Source organism: Leuciscus leuciscus, assembly GCF_965113295.1.
Source record: "Leuciscus leuciscus genome assembly, chromosome: 1".
In the NCBI taxonomy this organism is placed as follows: Eukaryota; Metazoa; Chordata; class Actinopteri; order Cypriniformes; family Leuciscidae; genus Leuciscus; species Leuciscus leuciscus.
Genome location: NC_138725.1, coordinates 72,261,033 through 72,285,955, shown reverse-complemented (window position 1 = coordinate 72,285,955; position 24,923 = coordinate 72,261,033). Strand labels below are relative to the sequence as shown.

At 36.7% G+C, this 24,923-nt stretch overlaps 2 protein-coding genes across 2 annotated transcripts; one reads left to right on the top strand and one right to left on the bottom strand.

Moving 5' to 3' along the window:
- Nucleotides 1-269: 269 nt before the first annotated feature.
- LOC309499774 (uncharacterized protein) lies at nt 270-3,892 on the bottom strand (the record flags this gene model as incomplete). Its single annotated transcript, XM_082171234.1, has 6 exons — nt 2,717-3,892; nt 2,598-2,645; nt 2,229-2,516; nt 2,053-2,142; nt 1,528-1,961; nt 270-347 (listed from the first exon to the last, which is right to left on the bottom strand). Exons 1-6 carry the CDS (start codon nt 2,796-2,798, stop codon nt 270-272), a joined length of 1,020 nt encoding a protein of 339 aa, XP_082027360.1. The 5' UTR covers nt 2,799-3,892.
- A 7,313-nt stretch (nt 3,893-11,205) lies between these two features.
- LOC309510727 (polyserase-2-like) lies at nt 11,206-19,615 on the top strand. The gene is made up of 10 exons (XM_082185597.1): nt 11,206-11,281; nt 13,255-13,275; nt 13,366-13,528; nt 13,637-13,905; nt 14,002-14,147; nt 15,366-15,639; nt 16,743-16,914; nt 16,999-17,261; nt 17,700-17,800; nt 18,391-19,615. The coding sequence occupies exons 1-10, from the start codon at nt 11,221-11,223 to the stop codon at nt 18,718-18,720; spliced, it is 1,800 nt and encodes a 599-aa protein (XP_082041723.1). The 5' UTR covers nt 11,206-11,220; the 3' UTR covers nt 18,721-19,615.
- Nucleotides 19,616-24,923: the final 5,308 nt, after the last annotated feature.

Here is a 24,923-nt window from a genome sequence, read left to right as displayed (position 1 = left end):
TGTCATACATATTTTGCAAACAAACTGACATTCGTGTGTTTTTCTGTCTTTATGCCCCTTGAAGCAGTATTCGCACACGTACGAGCTTCCAATAAATCCGGTTAAATTTTTTATTAGATGAAAATGTCCTTCGTGCAGAAATAGATGGACTGTCTTTGGGTGTAATTCGTCTGTGTTTTTGTACACAACCACCTTGCCAGAACAGTCTCTATAAAAAACTACAATTTTTATGTCTAATTTATTTTCGAAAACCGACAAATTATGGAGAGCTATCTGCTCGTGTGCCATAAAACCACATCCCGTGTGAATCTCCATCGCAGGTGTGTGTAACTCTTGATCTGTGAAATCTGGATTGAGGAAATATGCTAGACAGTAGCTCAAACACATTTCATTATCGATATTAATGGGGCTAAATAAATGCATTTTATTCCTACTGATACTCTCGCTGATAGCTAGGTGATTGATCTTTCTTCTTCCCCCTCCTGTTTTATCTCTCACAATTGAGATTTGTAATGCTAGGGTCGAGTCACTAGCCACATCAGCATTACTCTGAGCAACTTGCTCAATCTGATTTATGAATAATGAAGCATCGTGGTTGTTATCAGGTGTTAATACTGCATTTACTGACCCCGGCAAACTTTCTCCTGCAAGCGCTATGTTTATGAACCCCGTCTCGCCCGCCAGCTGATGTGAAAGGTCAACCACCTCGTTTAGGATATTATGGAGGCGTGAATTATATTCTACAAAATCGCTGGTCTGTATTTGTCTGAGATCTAACGATCTCTGTAACTCTACCCCATTAAAACGCGGTCGTGGTGTTATCGTGAAACCCTGAACAACACCACCGTCAGTCATCAGAGAATCTATCTCGGCAGGACTTAACTCCGTACGCCGCGTTTGAGATGTCGCTAGTGTACCAGCTGTCTGTGCGCTCTCATCTCCATCATCCCCGGTCTGCTCTATCCAGCTATGCTGGTCGATTATAATATTATCCAATCTCTCCGTATTAGACAAAACAGTACTATTTAGACCTCTTAACTGTTCACGTATTAAAATATCGAGTCTCTCGTTATTCTCAGACCTAGGTCTCGATCTTGAGCGAGTTATATCATCACACTCTGAGTCGGTTCTCTGTCTTTTAGGAAACATTTTGATATGTTTTTTTTATTTTAAAAATCGTGTGAAACAGAAGGATCCCATCAAATATACACCACAATGGTTTTAATAGGTATACATCATAAAATGTAGGCTATTAGTAAAACATAATCACCCATACACACACCTCTAGATAAAAAAACAATAACAGAGAAATAGATTTTTAAAAACTGAAACACAAATACAAAATCTCACACTTAGATAGAAACAATAACAGGCAAACGATTTTAAAACAATAACAGTGAAATGTTTTTAAAAAACTAGTCAATCATCATTTTATGTAGGCCTATCCCTCGACTGTCTCTGAATAATATTTAATCTTTCAGATATTAGGGACAGTACAGTAATTAACAATGAATGATCATTCCTCACCTCCAAAAGGTTTTGCTGAAGTGATAAGACCGTGTTGCGCAACTGTCTGTTTTCTTCCAACACACGGTCTTGGCTAACACCGAAAAATTCCACCGCACTTCTTAAATCGACGGTGTGTTGATTCTGTGTATCAATGACTCTATGTAGAAGGTCCGTAATACCGCTCTGCGCTCCTGAAACTATATCCGCTGTCTGATGGTAAGTGAGAGGTAGTGTGGCGATTTCGATAACACGTTGGAAGCTTCTGTTTGCACTCCGTAAAGTGGCATAACTCAATCCACGGAGATCTGCAGGGTTGTACAGAGGACTAAACCTCCGGTCGTCTTCATCACTGCTTTCTGATAAGTCCCGTTCCGAATTGATGGTCTCCAGTACCGATTGTTGAGAAGCCAAAAACACCTCTGCCCCTCTTTCTGGAGAAGAGGGGATTTCTTCTAAAGGAAAAAAAATAAAAAATAAAAAATATATATTATATGAATTATTTAATATAGATAAAATATAGTCTAATGAAACAAGAAATCTTACCGTATTCATCCGTATTCGGACTCTCGGGAGAATATTTCTCGAATCGTTTCTTTCCTCCAGTTGTCGATGTAACAGATGTACTGTTTTCTTCTAAAAACAATATTCAGTTAATTAAAAAAATTCAACGAATAAAAAAATATAAAAGATTAGACCAAATAGTTTTCTTTTTCCCTTACCTCTCTCCGGATAGATTAATTCTTCTCCATAAATTTCCCGAAGACGTTTCACCCCTCTGTGTGAAGCGTCAATGATGTTAATCGATCCGGTGTTTCCCTCATCCAAAGACGGGCTCGAACGGGGAGAATTCTCCTCTTCGACTGGACGTGAGGTTTGACTTTCGGTACTCTCTGTGTCCGCACAGACCACAGCTGTAGGGGTTGAATTGGGCGTGACGTCTTCGTAAATTTGATTGGCTGGGTCCGGCGGTTGGGTGGAGCTATGAGCCGGTGCGTCCTCTGTGATTTCTGTTGAAAGTAGTTTTTTCTTTAAAACAAATATTAAATAGTAAATATTAAAAAAGACATGACAAAAATATATCCTCGTACCTTGAAAAAAATCACCTGGCGCGACACCTTCGGGGAATGATGTATCATCTGCAAATAAAAGCATTTATTGAGATATCTTTTCAATTTTGTAGGTTATGATTTATGATAAAAAAACTCACATAAATCGTTAAGAATTTCCACTAATTCGGAATCAAAAGAGCCTTCGTCTCCTTCTGCTCCATGATGATGATTTGTAGACATTGCGCTGGCTCGATCGTGTGTCTCCTTCGTCGGTTGGGTACTCAAATGAAATACTCAAATGACTCCTTTTAAAGATTGCGATACGATGCGTTTTAAAAACACCTTTTTCCCCGCTTAATTTTCAAAGAAACCCTTCATCTCTGCATGTGGTATGGAGTCTGATACCTGATTTGTATGACTAGAAAAAACATGTCGAATTTGACCCATCTCTTCAAATAAGCTCTGCAATAAAACTAATTCACACAATTCCGTCAAAAAGAGAAAAAATTAAATATGCAGGATGCTACCATATGCCCCATAACACCTCGGTAGACATAGCGACGCTCTGTGTGTGTGTGTGTGTGTGTGTGTGTGTGTGTGTGTGTGTGTGGTATGATAGGTGAGAGAGCCTTAAAAAACTCTAGGGGACTATAGCCTACTTTAAAATATAGAATAATTTTGTGACAATTAAATATTGGAAACCGTGACTATTTACCACATTTCATATGGATGTTTAAAGTGGTTTACATAAAAAACGGTATAAAAACGATAGATAAAACAAATAGTATTTCACTTGAAGTTTCCGCTGCTTTTTAAACTCTTAACTGTGATGCTGTGGTAGGGGGATTCCTATGAGTGATGTCATTTGTATCATCCAATGACATCTGAGAGGTGTGTCTTAATTTTACACAACCTATGAGCTTTGAGAGGGGCGTGTTAGGGGGGTGTGGTCTCTCCGGGCCGTTGCATCGGTTTTCTTTGGTCATTTAAGTCTGGCTACTGAGCTGACCGGATGTGTTTTCTATTTGGGAGCTTGAAGGGGGTGTGGGAATTTCCCACGGTGACATCTGTTGGGGCGGGGCTAGGGGCGGGGTTTGTGTGTGTCTCTCTGTAGGCCTCAGACTGCTTTATTTCTGTCTGACCTGTGGACTGAATGGACGCTCTACACTTTGCTCCACTACAACGAACCACTTATATATCTTTAAACTCCGAGTCTTTAACAACTGGGTATGTAAAAACGTAACACTTTTTAAACTAGTTTGTGTTTTATGTAAAAGTTTTACAAATACTGTCTGAAAGTTAAATGCTTACAAATCAATCCTTTCTGTAAATTAAAAAACTCTTAACTTGTTTTAATGTTTTAACATCTTTAAATAACACTAACTCATTTTTTAATATCTCTTTTAGAGAAAAATGCAATTTTAACTTATTTCATTGATGTTTTAAAAGTGATGAATGTACATCTGTCTTCTTTAATAAAAGCACTGATCTCACACTCTGGCTATGTCTTTATTGTACATTTTTAAAAAAGTTTTAATTTACACTGTTTAGAACTACTGAGCGTGCGAAATTTTCCCACGCTTCAGATGTTCAACCCCTAAGGAGGCGTGACACAAATCCGATTTTCCCACGGTGTACTGTACAGCCCATAAGTGGGAGGAGCTAGCGTGGGAAATTCCCACGGTGTACTGTACAGCCCATAAGTGGGAGGAGCTAGCGTGGGAAATTCCCACGGTCAAAAGGGGCGGGGCTTTGAGGGCCATAAAGCAATAAAACTGTCAGTTTTTTTTGATGAAAGGTGCCCTCTATTCTCTCTCTAATGCACATTTCATAAGCAGAAAGCAGTCTGTTTTCCTTCGTTTTGAATTGTTCTGTTTAAAAGTAGACATTTCAAGCTATCTATATATTTCTCAGGTCTGTGAGGCAAGTAGCATACCTTACGCTGAGTTTCGGTTCATTTATGAGACAAGAGTCCAGTTCACTCGCCCGCGCCTCCGTGATTATCTATTTTCTACTATATTTACTTCTTATTTATTAAATCCAGATGAAACATTGATTAAAAAACGAAATTCACTTTAAAGAAAGGCTTTGTGCTTTCTATTTGAGGTCTCTGTGCAATTTTTAAAGTCGCTTTCAGAGCAGTCATGTCCGTAATGGAGAACTGTCACGCCTGTAACATTGTTTTTTTTTTTTTTACATAAATGCGAACACGAAAAATAAAATAAAAATAATATTTTATGTTCTGTGGAGGCCGATCTTTATTCATCCGGTGGGTATATATCTTTTGGTTTGCACAGTGTAATTTATAGAAGAATTACTAAAACATATTTTGCCACCTAAAAGTTAAAGATTTTTTTGTGTCACGTCACGTCACATGTGTATTTCCCTCATATTAAATATAACATTTAATGTGTAGACTGATATTTTTCTAATGTCTTGACTCCTTTATTTTTCTAATGTCTTGACTCCAAAATATTGGTATTAAATGCATTTTCTGAGAATTTATATTTCAAGTTTTGACTGCAAATGTTACGTCTATAACACTGGAATCGCCCAATTTTAACTAATTTATCCTCAACTAGTTTTTGTGGTGTAGGTCTACGTATTTTATTATGTTAACTTAAATAATACTAATAGTAATTTAAAGATGTGGTAGCCCTACATCTTACACATCGTGGAAACAAAATAAGAATGGAACTAAAATATGGTAGTATCGCGCTACAGCGCACATTCTATCAGCAGCAGTTCTGGCGCCTCAGTCGCAATACTGTAAAACTCGACGTACGTTCACATCACATGTTAATGCAGTGGTAGAGTTACACTCACAGGACACTGTGCACTTATTCGCAATCACAAAAGTTGTGCTCGTGCTTTAAAGCTTTGCCGGGTAAACATTTCATTGGCATTCTGTTCTGACTTGATGCATTTTTTCTAAGCGCGAACTGAAGTGCGCGCGCACTGTCAAACAGCGCCAAACTGGATTTTTGTTGGGTCAGACCCATCTGATATCGAAGGGGGGCTGATAACGCGAGATCAACATGGAGCTAAATGGAAAAAAATATCACCAAACAAGCCACTTTGAAATGTTGCTGTTTTCATGTATATAAAAGTTGGGTGACCCTCCCCCTAGACTAAAAAAAGTTGAATGACCCTCCCCTCAACAAAGAATAAAAAGACATGACCCTCCCCTATATTCCTCCGGTGGCCCCTTCCATAAATACCGAACGGTCCCTTATTAAGTTTTTTTACTGTGACACAAAAACAGTCCTTTTCCTTTCAAGGAAACACTGCCCTGGCATGACATTTTTAGTGATCAAAAAAAATAAAAGCTTTGTGTTTGTTTAGCTGGTGTTGTCCAATTTGAGGACGTGTTTAACAGGCCAAACAGGTTGAATGTGTACAGTATCTGCAAGTGTGTGTGCATGCCATTGTAACTAAAGACAAATGTTTACAAACTTGTGAAATAAACCCACTTTAACACACTGAGTCACTTTAATCCACTTGGAATCAAGAAGTGGATTTCCAGAACTATTGAGGTACAGAGATACAAACAATACTTTCTTATTTGTTTTGCTTTGTGATCTACAGTAATGTTGAGCAACCTCAGCTCTGTTTTCTGAAATATAAAATCAAGATTTTTTCTTCAGATATAATTTAATTGTGTTAAATTCAACAATGCCCAAGACATGGTTCGCCCAAAAATAATGATAATTCTGTCATCATTTACTCACCCTCATGTCACTCCAAACCTCCAGATGTATACAATATACTCAGAAATTATACTTAAGTTAGTACAGATGTACATGTCACAGTCATGTCCGGTTTAGTTCTATTGTGTCTAGTTCCTGTTGTGCCTGTCTGAGTTCTTGTTAGTTTCAATGATTACCCATTGGGTATCATTCTGTTCCTGTTTAGTTCCCTCATTTACTCTGTGTATGGTTTGAGTAATCGAAACCTGGTGCGATTGCAGTGTGGTTCATTTGAATAAGTGTGAACGCTGCGATCAGAACCCTGGTGCGCACCAAACAAGCGATCTGAGACCACTGAAAAGATGGGTCTCGGTCCGCTTTGAACTAAATATGAATGCAACACGGACCAAATACATGTAAACGAACCAGAAACAGGAAGATGAGACCCTAAAAAGACCCTATACTATACGTCATAAAAGCCGACCAATCAGATTGAGCATATCCCGATGCCTTTAGGATTGGTATCTTTAGGTTCAGCCAATCTGAACGCTAAGCGGGCCAGGACTAAATGTTTTTTTTTTTGTTTTTTTTTTTTTGGGTCTAGACCAAACAAACCAACTGAACCAAGCAAACCTCCCTGGTTATTTCAGTTCTTTGTCCAGTCTCGTTAATGCTTTGTGTTATGCTTAGATTCCAGTGATCTCCTGTGTACGTATTAGAGTTACTATTAAAGACTATTTTGTTTATCTCCTGCGTCTTTGTATGATCTAAACAGCCACCTCGTAACAAATTTTATTTTAAGGTGACAGTTACATTGTCACATAAGTACTGAGTTATTTTAATAAACTTCATGTACTTACTATGGAGTTAAGGTTAGGGTTAGGGTTTGGTTTAGGCTTAGTTGTAACTATGCATCATTTAGCATAACATCCGAAGTGTGCTATTTTGAAACAACTAATTTTGTACTAAGTATATTTTAGTTGTAATTAAATTGTAGTAAAGCATAACTTTAAGTGCATTTAGTGTACTAAATTGGACCAGATTCAAGTATACTTAGTATAGGGACTATTATTAGTGTATAGGGACTAATTACATACTTGATTAGTGATTTTAAAGTGTACTTTATTTGTGTTCCAAGTACATTACAAAATCATTACGAGTGTCTTCGAAACATACAAGCAATATACCATAAGCGTATTTATATATATATTTTATGTTTGGCGTTTTTGCCTTTTATTAGGAAAGGACAGTAGCAGTAGAAGTGAGGTGGGAGACAGGATCGGGAAAGGTCCACGAGCCGGGACTCGAACTCAGGTCTTCCGAAGCACAATGGCGCTACATGTCGGTACACTTTCCCACAAGGAAATATATTTCAGTAAAAAGTATAGACTCATTAATACCTTTGGCTTATTCCAAATACTACTAATTGCATAATTTATCTTCAATAACAAATGTACAATAAAACTTAGCTATACTTTGTGCAAAATACTATTGTATACTATAATGTATTTTGAAAGTATACTTTCAATGCATTATTACAATGATCATTTCCAGCACACAGTATATTTCTATTACCTAAAATATATTTTTAATAAAGTGCAAATAAATACACTTTTAAAAAATGAACGGAATTTTCACTTCAAGTATATTTTTCTGGTTGTTCTGTTCCCACGCCTTGTTTCCTGAGTCTGAGTTTACGTTTGTGTAGTCTGAGTTTGTGTAATAAAGGAATACTGCAAATGGATCCTACTTCCTCGTCTGGTCCAACCACTCGTGACACTTTCTCTATGATCCTCGTTGTTTCTTTGTGTTTCTTTATGTTTTCACAGATGATCACATATCTTTGTATACAGTGGTGGTCAGAATTAATGGCACCCTTGGTAAATATGATTTAAAAAAATGGCTGTAAAAAAAGAAATCTGCATTGTTTATCCTTTTGATCTTTCATAAAAAAAAAATCAAACCTTTCATTGAAGTAAAAGAATTTAAAGTGGGGAGGAAATCACATTATGAAACAAATGTTTTTTTCTCCAAAACACGTCGGCCACAATTATTGCCACCCCTAGAATTTTTTATGAGTAAAATATCTCTGAAGTATGTTCCCATTAATATTTACCTTTATTTAGCACACCAGGGTGACTAGGAACATGAAATTGTCAAGCTTTGACTTCTTGTTTCATAGGAGTTTAAATATGACGAATACACAAAGGCCACATTTCTTTAATCATCCATCACAATGAGTAAAACCAAAGAATATTCTGATGTGCATCAAAAGATTGTTGAGCATCACAAAATAGAAAGTGGCTGTAAGAAAATAGCTAAAGAATAGAAAATCCCCATTTTGACCATCAGGGCAATAATTAAGAAGTTCCAATCAACTAAAGTTGTTACGAATCTGCCAGGAAGAGGACAGGTGTGTCTATACTGTCTTAATGCACGGTGAGGAGGAGAGTTTGAGAGGCCAAAGACACTCCAAGGATCACAAATGGAGAACTGCAGAGATTACTTGAGTCTTGGGGTCAGAAAGCCTAAAAAAAAAAAAATTATCAAACAACCCTTACACAACCACAAGTTGTTTGGGAGGGTTTCAAGAAAAATCCTCCTCACTCCTCCAAAAATAAACTCCAACATATTCAGTTGTCAGACACGACTGGAACTTAAAAAGGGACCGGATTCTGTGGTCAGATGAAACAAAAAAAGGGCTTTTTGGCAGCAAACTCACCAGATGTGTTTAGTGCAAACAGGGATAAAAAGTACCCCATGCCTACGGTTAAATACACTGCTGGATATTATGTTGTGGGCCTATTTTTTTGCTGGAGGTCCTGGACATCTTGTTCAGATACATGGTATTATGGATTCTGGCAAATACCAACAGCTAAAAAATCAAAACCTGACTGCCTCTGCTAGAAATCTTATAATGGGCCGTGGTTGGATCTTCCATCAGGACAACGGTCCAAAACAAACATCAAAATCAACACAAAAATGGGTAACTGAGCACAAAATGAAGCTTCTGCCATGACCGTCCCAGTCCCCTAAACTGAACCCTAAAGAAAATGAGTGGAGTGAACTGAACAGAAGTAGCACCAACATGAACTTGTGAATCTGAAGGATCTGGAGACATTCTCTATGGAGGAATGATCTCTTGTCAGTTATTCTCCAAACTCATCAGGCATTATAGGAGAAAACTCAGATCTGTTATCTTGGCAAAAGGAGGTTGCAAAAAGTATTTAATAACAGGGAGCCAATAATTATGGCCAGCATGTTTTGGAGAAAAGCATTTATTTTATAATGTGATTTACCCCCCACTTTAAATTCTTTTACTTCAGTGAAAGGTTAGATTTTTGCTTTTTTTTATGAAAGATCAAAAGGATAAAGAATGCAGATTTATGTTTTACAGCCATTTTTGATCATATTTACCAGGGGTGCCATTAATTCTGACCACCACTGTAAACACTAAACAATACGGGGCCCAGGACAGATCCCTGAGGAACACCATGGCGGACAGGATTTATTCAATCATTTTACTATTGCAAGACAACTTTAACTTGCCACTGTTACCGTGGCTTTTTGAGAAGATTTTACTGACATTTTTAGGACGTTAAATTATACCATCAATCATAAATATGTTTTTATTTCATATTTTAATTTTAAACTTATAAGAACACAATTACAGTTTTTACGGGGATTCCAACAATTCATTAGTTAATGGTTAACTAATTATTTACGAAACATGAATATGCGTTCATAAATGATTAATAAGTGATATGTTAATTATTGTATGTATGTTTTGTAGATTCAGTTATAAGTCATTTACAATTGATTAGTTAATGATTAACTAATCATTTACAAAACATGAATATGCATTTCATAAATGTTTAATAAATTATGTTATTTTTTTCGTATGTATGTAGCAATTAGATGGTGCAGAAAGTGTTGTAAATGCCTTGTATACACGTACAGATAATTTGTAACAGGTAAGTAACAGTGTTCAACACAATGATGTGTAAATGCATGAATAAATCATTTACAACACTTTCTGCATCCCCTAATCTAAAGTGTAAACTATTAATCACTTGTAAATGTGTTACACATCATTCGTAGATTACCACTTCAAGAATCAATAAGGCATAAGATCAACAAACTTATCTACGAATGATGTGTAAACATATTCTCTGAAACACATGGAGTCTTTAACCACTGTGCACCTGATGTGAGCAAAACATACAAGAAAATTAACATCATTTATGAAACATTTATGAAACACATAGTCATGTTTTGTAAATGATTAGTTAATCATTTACTAATCAAATGTAAATGACTTATAACTGAATCTACAAAACATACATAAAATAATGAACATATCACTTATTAATCATTTATGAATGCATAGTCATGTTTCGTAAATGATTAGTTAATCATTTAATAATCACTTGTAAATGACTTGTAACGGAATTTACAAAACATACATAAAATGTTAGTATATCACTTGCTAATCATTTATGAATGTTTTGTAAATGATTAGTTCATCATTAACTATAACCACTTATAAATGACTTACAACTGAACGTTTTTATAAAGTGTTCCTTTTTTTTTTTTTTTTTTTTTTGGACCTTCATGCTTAGGTCAACCTATAAAAAACTTTTTTTCTGTATGCATCACATGGCACAAACTCATATGAAAACATAACCTCATAAAATAGTTTTATTTTTAGAAACACTAAAGCACCTCATGAACCTTCTTCGATCTTCTCAACATTAAAAAGTCACCACAAACAAAAATCGTATTTTTTCTTTTTTACAAGTTTAGATTTCAGAGTTTGCACAGGTGACAATTACGCATGACTGAGAATCGCCAACATGTCCCTTATTACACTTTCAATAAACAATGAAGGGCGTTAAAAACAGGTGGGCGTGTTGGAAACAGGTTAGCAGGAGTATTTAAGAGCAGGACTGCAGGTGTCCGTGTTGTCAGAGATGAAGATGAAGATGATCCACAAACTCTGTGTAGCATTTGTTGTCTCTCTTCTAATGAGCGGTAAGACCTTTTATTGGATAATTGATACTTTAGGATACCTAATAATTCATTTTAACTAACATAACTATTGCTTACTTTTATGCAACTACGTTTTATATGGCATGTACACTTTTTGGCTACACTTTATCTTAAGGTTTCATTGTTATAGTGTGATTATATATTTAAGTACTAAGTAATATTAAGCAACTACATGTACTTACTATAGGGTTAGATTTGGGTTAGTTGAATGTAATTATGCATAATTTACTGTTATTACTAAGCAGAGGTGGAAAGAGTAAAAAAATATTCTACTCAAGTAAAAGTACTACTACTTCAATGAAATTTTACTTAAATACAAGTAAAAACATCTACTCAAGTAAAAGTAAAAAGTAGCTCATATAAAATTTACTTTTTTAACAGCGGGGGTGGGGTGGGGGACTCTCCCGTGTGGGGTTGTAAAGGTATGAGAATTTCACGGTATGATAACCATCTCAGAAAATATCATGGTTTACGGTATTAATCAATGATTAAATAAATAAACTGTATTATTAAATCATCATTTAAATGAATGAAAACAGCATTATTATTTTTTTGGTTGAACAAATGCTTTTATTATAACAAAGTTGAAACCGTTTGTTTGTTCAATAAAACATGTCTAATCAACTAAATTCAATAATTGATAATGAATTAGATTAAAAACTTATTTTTAACATTGATAATTTATTTAAATGTTTAAGAATAATAGAGTCGTAATGTATTCCACTGGAGGCAAGTGTAGATGAGAATCCAAGTGCAGTTTATTTACAAAATGTGATCAAACTTAAAGGTATGGCGTAGCATGAAACTCAAGGTAGAAACATAAACATGAACGTGACGCTTACCAAAGTGTTAAAGTGAAACAAAACTTGACAAAGACACATGGCAAACATGAGGGCTTAAATACACAGGCTGGAGCTGATGTGTGTGCTGCCCACACACACAAAATAGCTGTGGCGATTATCATAAGTGCTGTATCATCCGGAGCTCACTCAGGCGCAGCAGCCATCTTGTCCGAAGACACAGGCACGGCTGACCTGGCATGAACAGTCTCAGGCTTGACAGGCATGACGTGAAAGAGACTCAACTTTTACTGTGGGTTTTGCGGACGAGGAGCCCCGAAAGACCACAGTACCCTCCAAGCCAGAGCCTCTTCACGTCATGCCTATTACAATTTTATGTCATTAAAAATTTTCTCCTAGCTAAACCAAACTTTTATTTTGACGAGCTGTAGTGAAGACCTGTCTCAGAGTGTATTTGACATTTTCTCAAATAAAATGATGAAAATGTTCAGGCGTTCTCCCAGAGCAGCTCTGGAAATGTTCATGTATTCATGTAGGCTACTCATCATATTATTTGTCAGATGCTGATAACAGCATGAGCGCGTTGTGTACTTGTAGTCTATGTAGCTAGAAACAGCAGCTCATTCATACTGACACACAAAACAAGCTGATTATATATTTTCATAGCAGTATTTTTGTGCTTTAATATTCACAGTCCATGTGGCGATTGGATTTACTGCACATCTCTACTTTAGATTTATTCATCCATCCATCACTTGTCGTGTTTTACGTGACATCTGCGTTATGTAGGCTAAATTCAATTTTAATGACTGGATTCCTGGATTCCCTCTGCATCACGGAATTCATTCTGCCTTAAGTTATAAACGGGACATCTGCACAGAGGGATGGTGTTCTCTGTTTCCTTTTGCATCCACTTTGCATCCATGTTTTTTTTTTTTGCTAATTGGATACCTATCCTCAAGGACAACCTTCTACATCCAAAGTATTCCAATACTGGCAATACTGTTCGCTTCATAAAATAATTCAACCGTGGTTCGCTTTCAGCTGGGACTGCATCACCATTTTGCACCTTTGTTTTCCCACCCTTCAATAAAAAAAATAAAAAAATTCTCCACTTAAGTTATTGGTTACTAAACTTTGTTTCTTATTTTCTAGGGTGTGGCGCACAACTGGATGGTAACTAGTTTTTCAACAATTTAAGTAGCCAAATTCCCTTAAAAAAATTCCCAGTCTAAAATTTGTTTTCTTTACCTTGTCCATTGTCAGTGTGTGGCAAAGCACGTTTCAACACAAGGATAGTGGGGGGACTGAATGCACTCGCTGGGGCTTGGCCATGGCAGGTCAGCCTTCATAGGAGCGGGGGACATTTTTGTGGTGGATCCCTCATCAACAATCAATGGGTTCTGACAGCAGCTCACTGCTTTAACAGGTAATTATAATAAACCAACCCTTGCCATTTTTTTATTTTTATTTTTATTTTAAATGCATTCAGTTGATGTGGAGAATGCTTAACACTTCCTTTTCTACCATATTCCAGTGTTTCAACCTCTGGCCTAATTGTGTACCTGGGCCGACAGACACAGGAAGGAACTAATGCAGATGAGGTGTCCATAGGTGTCTCTAGTATCATAAAACACCCAAACTACGTTAGCAGCACTAACAATAACGACATCACTCTTCTGCAACTGGCTTCGCCAGTGAATTTTACTGACTTCATCAGTCCGGTCTGTCTGGCTTCCTCAAACAGTGTGTTCTTCACCCAAACCTCCAGCTGGGTCACAGGATGGGGAACGATTCATTCAAACAGTACATATTTAATTTATCTAACCTCGATCAGAGTCACAGGATACTGTACTATCGCAATAGTTGACGTATATTTTGATCATTTTATGTGTTTCTCAGCTCCCCTGCCTTCACCGCAAACTCTACAGGAAGTGGATGTGCCTATTGTTGGAAACAGGCAGTGTAAGTGTCTTTATAGTGTCTCAACAATCACAGACAACATGATATGTGCTGGACTATTGGAAGGGGGCAAAGACTCCTGTCAGGTAACAACTCCCATACTTCTGTTTGTTACTTCATGTAGTTTTAATGGGCTGTTAATATTTTGCAAAGTTTATATAGTTATAGAGTTAAGAATAAGTAGAATAAGGGGTCTCTACTAAAACTTTTAATTTATACAAATAAACTAATAATGTAAGGGTTGAACCTTGACAAATGTAAGGGAATTCAACCTAGTGAATCACTCTCAAAACACTTTTGGGTTAATTGCAATGCTCAGACTATTGGGATCTTCCCTGCACAGTCAATGACTTAGTATATTATATTTTATATTAGTTTTGCAAGCAGAAATGTAATAAATATATACATATTTATATATGTTTATACATATATATATATATATATATATATATATATATACAGTTTTGCCCAATTCAGAATAAATAAATGGAATTGCTAATGTTTGTACTGTAATGAAGAAGACGAGATTGTTTTATAGACCAGGGGTTTTGAAACTTTTTAATGACAATGGCCCCCAAATATTATGATCCCCTTCAAAGGCAGCTATACATTTGTATATTTTCATAAAAGACCCATGTATACTGTGTGAGAAACAGTGTGGTATAAAGGCAACATGTTGTCTGCTAAATTAAATAATTGGTTTTTATACAGCTAGGTGGAATTAACTCATAACTGAAAATTGCAACTGAACAATGAAGAAGTTTACAGATGAACAGATAAGGATCCCCATTCCTTAAATATAAATACAGCTATATATACAATTCATACAATACTATAATACCACATACTATGTGAGAAAAAGTGTGATTTGGTTGTTGGCAAAAATAAATAATTGGCTTTTATATATTAGTCTTTTTACTTACATTTTGTAAAATCTTTTCCCCCCTCATTTTCCCCTCATATTTCCCCCTAGAATATTCTTTATTTTTTTGTTTGAAAATCCCTGGTATAGACATACATGTGTGTGTGGTCATGGTCATGTTGTAGTTTTCATGTGACAAGTCTTCCAACCATAACTGTATAATTTTCAATGACGAGTGTTGATCGTCCATAAAAAGAGAAGCACTAAAATCTTCAGGACATTTCCTAACATACGACTGACTTGATGCTTTAAACATGCAATAACAAGGATGTCATCTTCCCATTATTCCTTCATATTATATATAACAGCTGTGAACTACAACTGGAATAGATGTGTAGAACAGGTTACTTGGCATGTCACTAACCTGTTCTTCATCCTACAGGGTGACTCTGGAGGTCCTATGGTCAGCAAACAGGGTTCGGTCTGGATCCAGTCTGGAGTTGTGAGCTTTGGCATAGGTTGTGCTAAACCCAATTTACCTGGTGTGTATGCCAGAGTTTCTAAGTACCAGAACTGGATCAATCAGCATATCACCACCAACCAGCCAGGCTTCATTACGTTCACCTCCAATGGTACTGACAGTGACCTGAGCACCAGCTGTACTGATGTGCCTGCCATTACGACAACTACTGCCCCTCCAACTACAACTGTCCCAAGTGAGTTTCCTTCAAGTTATAAGATCCTGGAAAAAACATGCATACATTGTTCACTTGGCAACTTGTCCAAAGACTTTTGTGGATTAAAAGTGTACTTGATTTCAAAGTGTTTTTACTTAAATTCAGGTAAACACATATTTATATTGCTAGTGAAGGAAATTCATGTAGTCATTTTCAAGCAAGGTGAAAGAGGCACAGGGCTCCAGACCCAATGCAAAAAAAAAAAAAAAATTTAAAAAAATTGCTACAATAATTTAAAAAACATTCAAAATTAGCAACACTTTTATCAGATATCATCATTTCATTAGAGTTCCTAAATGCAACAATGAACAAACAAATGACTTATGAACCAGTTATTTTTAATGATCCAGTAAAAAAGTATTAATGAAAAAGCATTATGCTTGTGACTTCAGACTTAGGATAATAATAAACACTATATATTATAATGTATAATATGTATATTATACACTTGTGGTGTGCTGAAATACTACTGAAAATTCATGATCCTAACCTTTACCTCCTTGCTGAAATATCAGTTGGCCAGACAGCGATTCATCTTTTCTGTATCATTTAAATACTGATATCTGGGGACTAGAGGTGGACAGTAGTGAAGTATTTTTTACTTTAGTCAAGTATTTAATTAAACTTAAATACTAAATAATACTTAAAAACTTAAATAATAAAACACTTTCATTAGAAAGTACGACATTATGCTTTGGAATGTTGTGAAGTAAAAGTTTTCCAGAGAAAAACACTCTGATAAAGTACAGACACTTGAAAAATGTACTTAAGCAGAGTAAAAATACTTCACTACTGTCCACCTCTGCTGGGGACTGAAGTGAATGCTGGGAACTTTTAAATGCTTAGCTTAAAGTTGCACTATAAATGAATAGTACTTGAAACAGTGTAGAGGCTTGTTTGTGATGTCAAACAATTGACAAACAATGGCCTGAAAGCCTGTTCTTCCAGTGCTCTACATAGCTTTCATAAGATATGTTCTATGCTAATAGCCCATTACTGTGTAGTCTAAGCATAATCAAAGATCAAAGAAACATTTGACTGATAAAACCCGGCATTCAATGTCTTTCTCTCTGTTCCTGTAGCTGTAGTGTGTGGAAGTGCCAATCTTAACACCCGTGTAGGAGCAAGCAGCTCCCTTGTGTCTCCAGGCATATGGCCATGGATGGCCAGTCTGCAGTTTAATGGCAGTCACGTTTGTGGAGGAACGCTAATTGCTGAACGGTTTGTCATGAGCTCTGCCAGCTGTTTTACCAGGTAATGGCACTTAAATATGAAAAAAGGACATTTTGATTAGAGAAATCAAAATGATTTGATTTAATGGAATTCTTTTTTGTCCAGCTCCAACAATGCTTCCGATTGGTCCGTGATCCTGGGCCGTCTAAATCAGAACGGCTCCAACCCCAATGAGGTCTCTATAAAAGTGGCGAATCTCACCATCAGCAATGCCTCAGGCGACAACGTTGCAGTCTTGCAGCTGGCCGTTGCACCAAACCTTACGAATTTCATTCAGTCTATATGTGTGGACGTGGGAGAGAATACCTTCAGCGCTAATACTCAATGCTGGGTGGCAGGATGGAGCTCAGGAGCAGGAGCAGGAGGAGGTGTGTTTTGTGTGTATGTGTGGTTCGAGTAAATCCTATGTAATGGGGATAAAATGTCCCCACAAAGACATTTTTGGTCCCCATGAGGAGAACAGCTTATAAATCACACTAAGTGATGTTTTTTGAAAATGTAAAAATTCAAGTATAAAAATCATTTTGTATATGGAAAGTCCCCATAATACATGGAACCCGACGTGTGCATGTCCTGGAAAACCCTACTTTGGGAGATGGGAATATACAAAATGTATATTTTTGGTCCCCATGAGGAAAACAGTTTATAAATCATAAGTAATGTTTTCTGTAATGGGTAGGTTTAGAGTTAGGGTGTGTGTGTGTGAATGCTTTGAAACATTACACTAACTGCTAAAATTAGATTATTAGAATGTTTATCCTTTTTCCATGTCTTCCAAATTTTAAGTTGTTTTCCTTCTTTTATAGTGAATCAAACTCTTCAGGAATTCAAGACCTCTATTGTGGATTGTGGAAACTCACAACAACAAAGCAACAGTATTTGCACAAGTTCTTTGAACTTACAGCAGGCAAGTTAATTCTGTTTGAAACAGGAAGGAAATTTAATATATTTACAGTTTACAATAAGGTTTAGTTTAGTTTATTATTATTTAATGCATTAGGTAACTTGAACTAAAGTATGTTTAGATCAAGTTAGATTCATATTAAATTATATATATATTAATACATGTCAAGTTGTATTAACATTACTTAATGAATTATGAACAAAAATTAATGAACAATGAACATTGTATATTCTAAATTAACATTAAACAAAAAAAATAAAACATAAATTAACAAAAATTGTTGGTCATTGTTAGTTCATGAAGCCTATTTCATTAACTTGTTTCCATAAAACTAACCAGGGCTGCATTTATTTAATCTAAAATAAAGTATAATTAGTAACATGAATTATTATGATAAAATAGTAATGGGCTGTTTTAAATTTGGGCTGTACCCAATTTAAAAAAGCTGTTTTCTATTTAAATATATTTGCGACAAGTGTGATAACTGACAAATATAAATTTTTGTAAATTTTGTAACATTCAGTAAAGATTTCCCTCTCTCTCTCTCTCTCTCTCTCTCTCTCTCTCTCACACACACACACACACACACACAGGGTGATCAAGGGGGTCCGCTGATGTGTAAACAGGGTCTGTCATGGATCCATGCTGCTGTTTTGACAAGTGACAGATCCCGCTCTGCTCTCCGTCAAGATGTCCAGGTCTTAACTAAAACCTCCAGCTTTGAATCATTCCTGAGAACTGTGGTGGGCCCTTTCCCTCCAAAAGCCACAAGCTCCACAAGCTCCATAAGTGCAACTACAACCAGCACCAACCCCACCCAAGCTGCCACTAATGGGTCACAAGTATCTTCCATCTCTTTTACGCTTTCTGTCCTGTTCCTCTCACTTGCAGCTTTCCAAATCTTTCTTCAAGGCATCGATTGAGTCTTTTGAGTAGAATAGGCCACTTTTCATTAACTATAATAATAATAATAATAATGAATTCATTAAATTTATATAGTGCTTTTCTCTGCACTCAAAGAACTTTACATAGAAGGGGGAATCTCCTCAATGTCCACCAATGTGCAGCATCTCTTGGATGATGCGACGGCAGCCATATTGTGCCAGAATGACCACTACACACCAGCTTATTGGTGGAGAGGAGACAGTGATGAAGCGAATCAGTATATATGAGGATGATTAGGAGGCCATGATGGAAAGAGGCAAAGGGACAAATTTTGCCAGGATGCCGGGGTTACACCCCTACTCTTTCGAAAGACATCATGGTATTTTTTGTGACCACAGAGAGTCAGGACTTCGGTTTAACGTCTCGTCCGAAGGACATCAAAAGCTTTTGTGGAGCACATAATTCATTTTTACTTCTGACAAATGTGAACTCTTAAGATCTCTATTATCTCACACCATGAAGCTGTTGCCTGTTGTTCTAACTACTATGGTTTTCTCTTGCAGTACCAAGTGCAATAGTGCATAACTAATAATTTTTTTATTTATTTTTAAAGTGCAGCTAATAATTTGTGTAATCAGGCATATAGTTTACATATAGTTGCATTGTAGCAGATACAACATGTAGTTGTGATTCAGCATGGCACTTTATGAAAATGTCCCAATTTGAGTGGTTAATTTATAATACTCACTGTAGCGTAGCTTAACCAACAAGTACCCCAAGCTGTACCACACTTGGGACATTACTGTAAGTTAAATAAATTAAAAAGTACTTTGTAAAATTCATCTATTTTATTAAAATGTGTATTTTTTAGGTTGTAAAAATGATTCAATTAAAATAAATTAAGCTAAAAAACCCTGTTGTGTGCATTTATTTGAAGTATCCTGGGCAAGAAGCAGAGGCATGTGGTAAGAATGTGGCTTATATTCTGCAGAGTCATTGCTGCTAAATGTGAGCCTGTGCAGTTTAACAGATACTGACAAAAGATCAACAAAAGAATATACTTCCTGAAGCATCTCACACAACCTGTATTTTCAGCTTCCTATTAAAGGTAATTTTATTCCTGTTTTAAATAGTGTTATATATGCCAGCAACAGGAAGCTCAACAATAGCACAGTGACCTAAGTGTGCCATCAACTCGTATGGTAAGTGAGAGGAGATATGAAAACACTGATTAATGGTGGCGCTGCTCTGCTGGCGACACTGACTCGTGAGCATTGACCAGCTGTTGTCTGTTGTCTACGTGTTATTAAGTGCTGTCTTAAGTTAAAGTTGTCAAGTTAAGGTAATTAATTAATCACAATGAGGACAATTCTGGCACAGTTTTTATTGCTGGTCTTGATCGGAGCGGAGATTTTCGCTTTGAATCGAGTGACACCTGCACGCTCTGTCGGACTGCTATCGTTGTGCAACACTAGAGAGGAGCTGCTTTCACTGAGGCCTGCAAGGATGACGCTATCCACGGACATACCTGAGGATGTCAGAAGGAAAAGTGTTCATCCGACATGACCCTGAAGAAGAGGAAAGAGAGGAGGAAACCGTCTCCGAAACATCTGCCGTCCATGATTTTGAGCAACGTGCGGTCTTTAAGGAACAAAATAGAGGAGCTGTGCATAAACTTGCGCTTGAGTATCGTGACTCGTGCTTGATGGTGTTTACAGAGACCTGGCTCCACCGTCATGTCCCTAGCTCAGTGGATGAACTTGAAGGGTTTTCCCTTGTTCAAGCAGACAGGGATGAAAACTCGGGGAAGACGAGAGGCGGTGTCTACATTAGGGATGAATGGTGCTGCAAGTAGCCTATACAGTGAGAGAGATTGTGCAGTTCTGATATGGAAATATTGGGTTTATCATTGAGGCCTTTTTCAGTGGCATAAACAGGGGAGGGGCCATGGGGGCACTGGCCCCTCCTGAAAACTGATTGGCCCCCCAATGTGCCCCCACCCTTCTACTTGTCTGTCACTCAAAATTTCAAATTCTATCTTTCGGCTTGCTTTTGAATGATTAACGGTTTGGCCATGCTTCTCAACAACCGGACTAATAATAGTGAGCTTATGTTTTCCAACTAAAAATAAGCACATGGTAAGTTGAGCTAATTTATATTCCTTTTTTTCTTTAATTAGCGAGTTGTTGCAGTGCTAGATTTTGGTACCGTCTTCCAGTGTTAGGACAGACCAGGTTTGATGTCATTACAATGCTCTGTGGCTGAATGAATGTAATGCATAATAACACAATCAGGGGTTTTTTTTCGGCCGATATGTGACTTTGAATTGAGAACGAATACTTTAAATTAAATCAGCGTCATACCGCATGACTCGATAATGACTTTATAAGAATTGTAATTAAACTTTACAAATTTAATTAAATATGATTGCGACATTAGCTAATATAGCCTACAAACTGTGCGTCACGGAACCAGCGGCGCCGGCGCCTCTGATCAGAGTCTACATGCTGCATGATGCTGTGCAAGCACAAAACAATACAGGAGAAGAGGAGAATCTACGAATATTGTTTGCTTGGATTTAAACACTTCGAAATGGACCATATTCATAAAAAGAATTTTGGTGTATGCACAATTTGCAACCCGGACATGGTATGCATCGGTCTCTTATGGATAATTTCTCATAATATCTAGAGATTATGAAGATATTTGATGTTGAGTTTTCTTGCTGTGCGAAACATAAAATAGATGGTGTTTTCCTTCAAATATCTTGTAGTTTTGCAATGTTGTGTGGCACAATCTGGCAAATTTCTTGAATTTTGTGTCAAGCAAAGTGAACAAATTAAGTGTGTAATGTATATGTTTTCTATGAAGACAGAATTCACAGAAGTTAGTGACAAAACGTCATGACATCCAGAAACATTCTGAAAAATAAAAAAAATAAAAATACAAATAGCAATGCAAATAAAATATTACTAAAATGTATGATAGTCTATATATAAATAAATAATACTAAAATAACACTGGACTAATTAAGCCCACCGGCAACTATCGTTGCCGCAGTGTATAGTTGTCATTTTCCTTTTGTAAATATTTTTCTAGATGTTATCCATGTTTAATGTCTCAATGACATGCAAGCAAACAACCAAATAAAGGATTTCAAGAAAAGAAAAAAAGGTATTCACATCCTTCCTGTCACATGAGGCTGTCAAATTCCTACCCCTACTTCCAGGAAGCATGGCGAAGGCAAACCCTCCCAAAGAAAGGTCATTTTCATGTTACTAATAAGTATTTTTTGTTGACATACATATATATATACTAGAGGTGGCACGGTACATGAAAAAACATCCGAACCGTTCGGTTCGCTTGTCTCGGTTCGGAGCGTGTGTGCGTCACACGGTTCGACGCATGCGCAATGTAGCCTCATGCCTGTGCTAATACAATGCAAAATCATAAATAAGATGTATGTAGAATAACATTACGAGGTCCAGCAATTGATTTAAATAGTACACTGGGTTTACTTAGACATTTAATGAGATCTAGGTACTCCACTAGTTGTTTTTTCACGTGAATACATAGATCGACTGTTTCACATATGTACTTTATTGGTCCAGTGGCAGAACTTTTGCCAAGCGTGTCATAGGTTATGAGTTCTAATCCGCACTCGTATATATATATTTTTTCTTTTTCATCAAAACCGATTATGTTTATCAGTGGTTGTATATCAAGCAGGGACAGATTTGTGTGAATTTTGTTTTGTGATTTCACCGGAACGAATAGAGAGTCTCCACAACGGATTGAAGCGCGCTTCCGAGTGAAGACTGTGCGGCGTGTGCGTGAGGCACAAGAGAACACTGTATCAGTGCCACTGATCGCAGCGATTTTTTCCTTACTCAGGACATATTGGGGCGGCTGGCCAATAGAGGGCGCTAGGGCGCCACCCCCCCATGAGCCAGACCACAGTTTATGAGCCACACTCTCTTTAAATAAATAAGAAAATATATACATAAATCATACATACAAATTGTCAGTATTTGTGTGTTTGAGATATTAAATGCACCCAGTATATGTGAAAAATGATAGAAATTAAAAATGTCTGCTTTTTCAACACGTCTCCTCCACCTGCGTGCACGTCTTATCAGCTCTGGGGCGCTGGAGTCAATGCCCCAAAGATGTGGGTCTGTGGAGCAGCTTAGCCAATTCAGACGGGCTCTGGCCAATTACTGATTTAATATATAAATGTTTGACATAAACTGTAGCCAATCAGTGAGCTCAAATCTAGTCAGCTATGGGCGCTTCTGTTTAGCGCCCCAAGCTGCGCGCGCACTCATGCGTGGATGCATGCTAATGCCTTGTTTTGCTTTCTGTGATTACTTTTTAAAACAACGGGGACAGATCCGGCATGGACAGTTACCGGAGTGAGGGAAGTGAGTTCAATTTCAAATGCAAATGGAAAGTTTGTGCAATTTGTTTGTTTTTGTGTAAGAATGCCTCAGCCTTGTAATATGGCATTAAATAATTACTGACTTTTTCACAGAGCACTGGTATCATGCAGTTTGTGTTAAATTGTGTTTGGGTGGTTAATAATAATAATAATTATTATTATTTTTATTTATATAGCGCCTTTCCAACACCCAAGGTCGCTTTACAAATGAAGAGTTCAGATGCAAAAGCCTCTAAATGCCATCTGAAATTTTCTTATAGAATGATCATTTTTATCAAGCTCGTATATTTAAGTTCAATAATTTCACTTAAATGACAATTAATAGGTAATCTTCATTGCCATTTAAGTGAAATTATTGAATTTAAATATACGAGCTTGATAAAAATGATCATTCTATAAGAAAATTTCAGATGGCATTTAGAGGCTTTTGCATCTGAACTCTTCAAATATATGTAAAAGGCAGTGGTTCTCAAACTGGGGTACATGAGGTCACAGAAGGGGGTGCGGGAACAAAATGCTGAATTTTGCCGTTCCTTTAATACTACCTCAATAAGATTTGAACTGAGCATGCATTTCTACCAGGTACAATGCTGTAAATACATGACATCCGATCAAATTACCTCATCTTTTGCGGTCAAAACTTTCTGCATGTAAGCAGTGTATAGGCTATATGACAGGTCTCGTGCAGATTGCTGCATTGGCAAATCGCGCTATACTGCCGTTCTCGACAATGTACGTTACCTTTGTAAAAGTAGGGAGTTAGCACTTAATAGCATGAAGAACAAATATAGACACAGGCTGAGCATGGAGATCGATATAAGATTCAAACTCTCTTCGATACAAACACATACCATGTGTGAGTTCCTGTGTTTAATGATGATCACATTATATGAAGATCCACACGATTGTGAATGTGACATTGATTTTATACAACAGTTCAACAAACGAAATATTAATATTAAGTGATGTTCATTTTCAACACAGTTGTCAATATATATATTTTTTTTTTACAACAAAATAATATCTCCAACGAAAGCCACAGCAGAACTGCAGCACACAGGAATGATTGTGAACGAATCTGCGGCTTTGAACGAATCATTCGAGTCAATGATTCAATGATTAATTCATAAATACAGCCACTTGCTTCATTACTGAGTGAATGACTCGATGACTCATCACCTACTGGCGGTTTTAATTCAATATTTAAAAGCATCACTTCGTTTTTACCATTGCATATTTCTCTATTGAACATTTATTATGAACATTCATTATTTAAAGCATTATTTATTTTATAAAGGTATTTGTAAAGGTAAAAATGCACTGTAAAAATTGATTTAAAGGGGCAAATATTGTCCCTTACTGAGAAAGGTGCGACTGAAGAGTGGGTAACTTACGCAGAAGGATGGCAAAAGCCTCATGGGGTACAACTCTAAAAAGTTTGAGAACCACTGGGACTGGGTTAAGGAATAGAACAAAATAAACATCAACATCAAAGCACAATACACATATCAAGGGCAGAAAGTAGGCCTAATATACAGAGGTCACTTACAAAGTTAGGTTAAAGACACAAAACAAAGAGGGATTCAAACAAATAGCATATCAATAACAATGTAGAATTTACAGACTGTGAGCTGAAGAGTAATATTCAGATAAAAAATGATGTCAGATATTCAGATATGACACAGCCCCACCGAAGATATTTTTCACCAGCCGCCACTGATTGAGGATACAAAATCAGTTGAGTTTGCTCCTGTTGCAATTTGTTCAAGGTTGACCCCCATTTTGGCCTAAAATGACTGG

What these genes read in the sequence shown, in the direction of transcription:
- LOC309510727 (XM_082185597.1), top strand. Translation starts at nt 11,221, where the DNA reads ATGAAGATGAAGATGATCCACAAACTCTGTGTAGCATTTGTTGTCTCT. An exon ending in GTGTGGCGCACAACTGGATG is followed by an intron (nt 13,276 to 13,365) that starts GTAACTAGTTTT and finishes GTCCATTGTCAG; the next exon opens with TGTGTGGCAAAGCACGTTTC. An exon ending in TCCAACTACAACTGTCCCAA is followed by an intron (nt 15,640 to 16,742) that starts GTGAGTTTCCTT and finishes CTGTTCCTGTAG; the next exon opens with CTGTAGTGTGTGGAAGTGCC.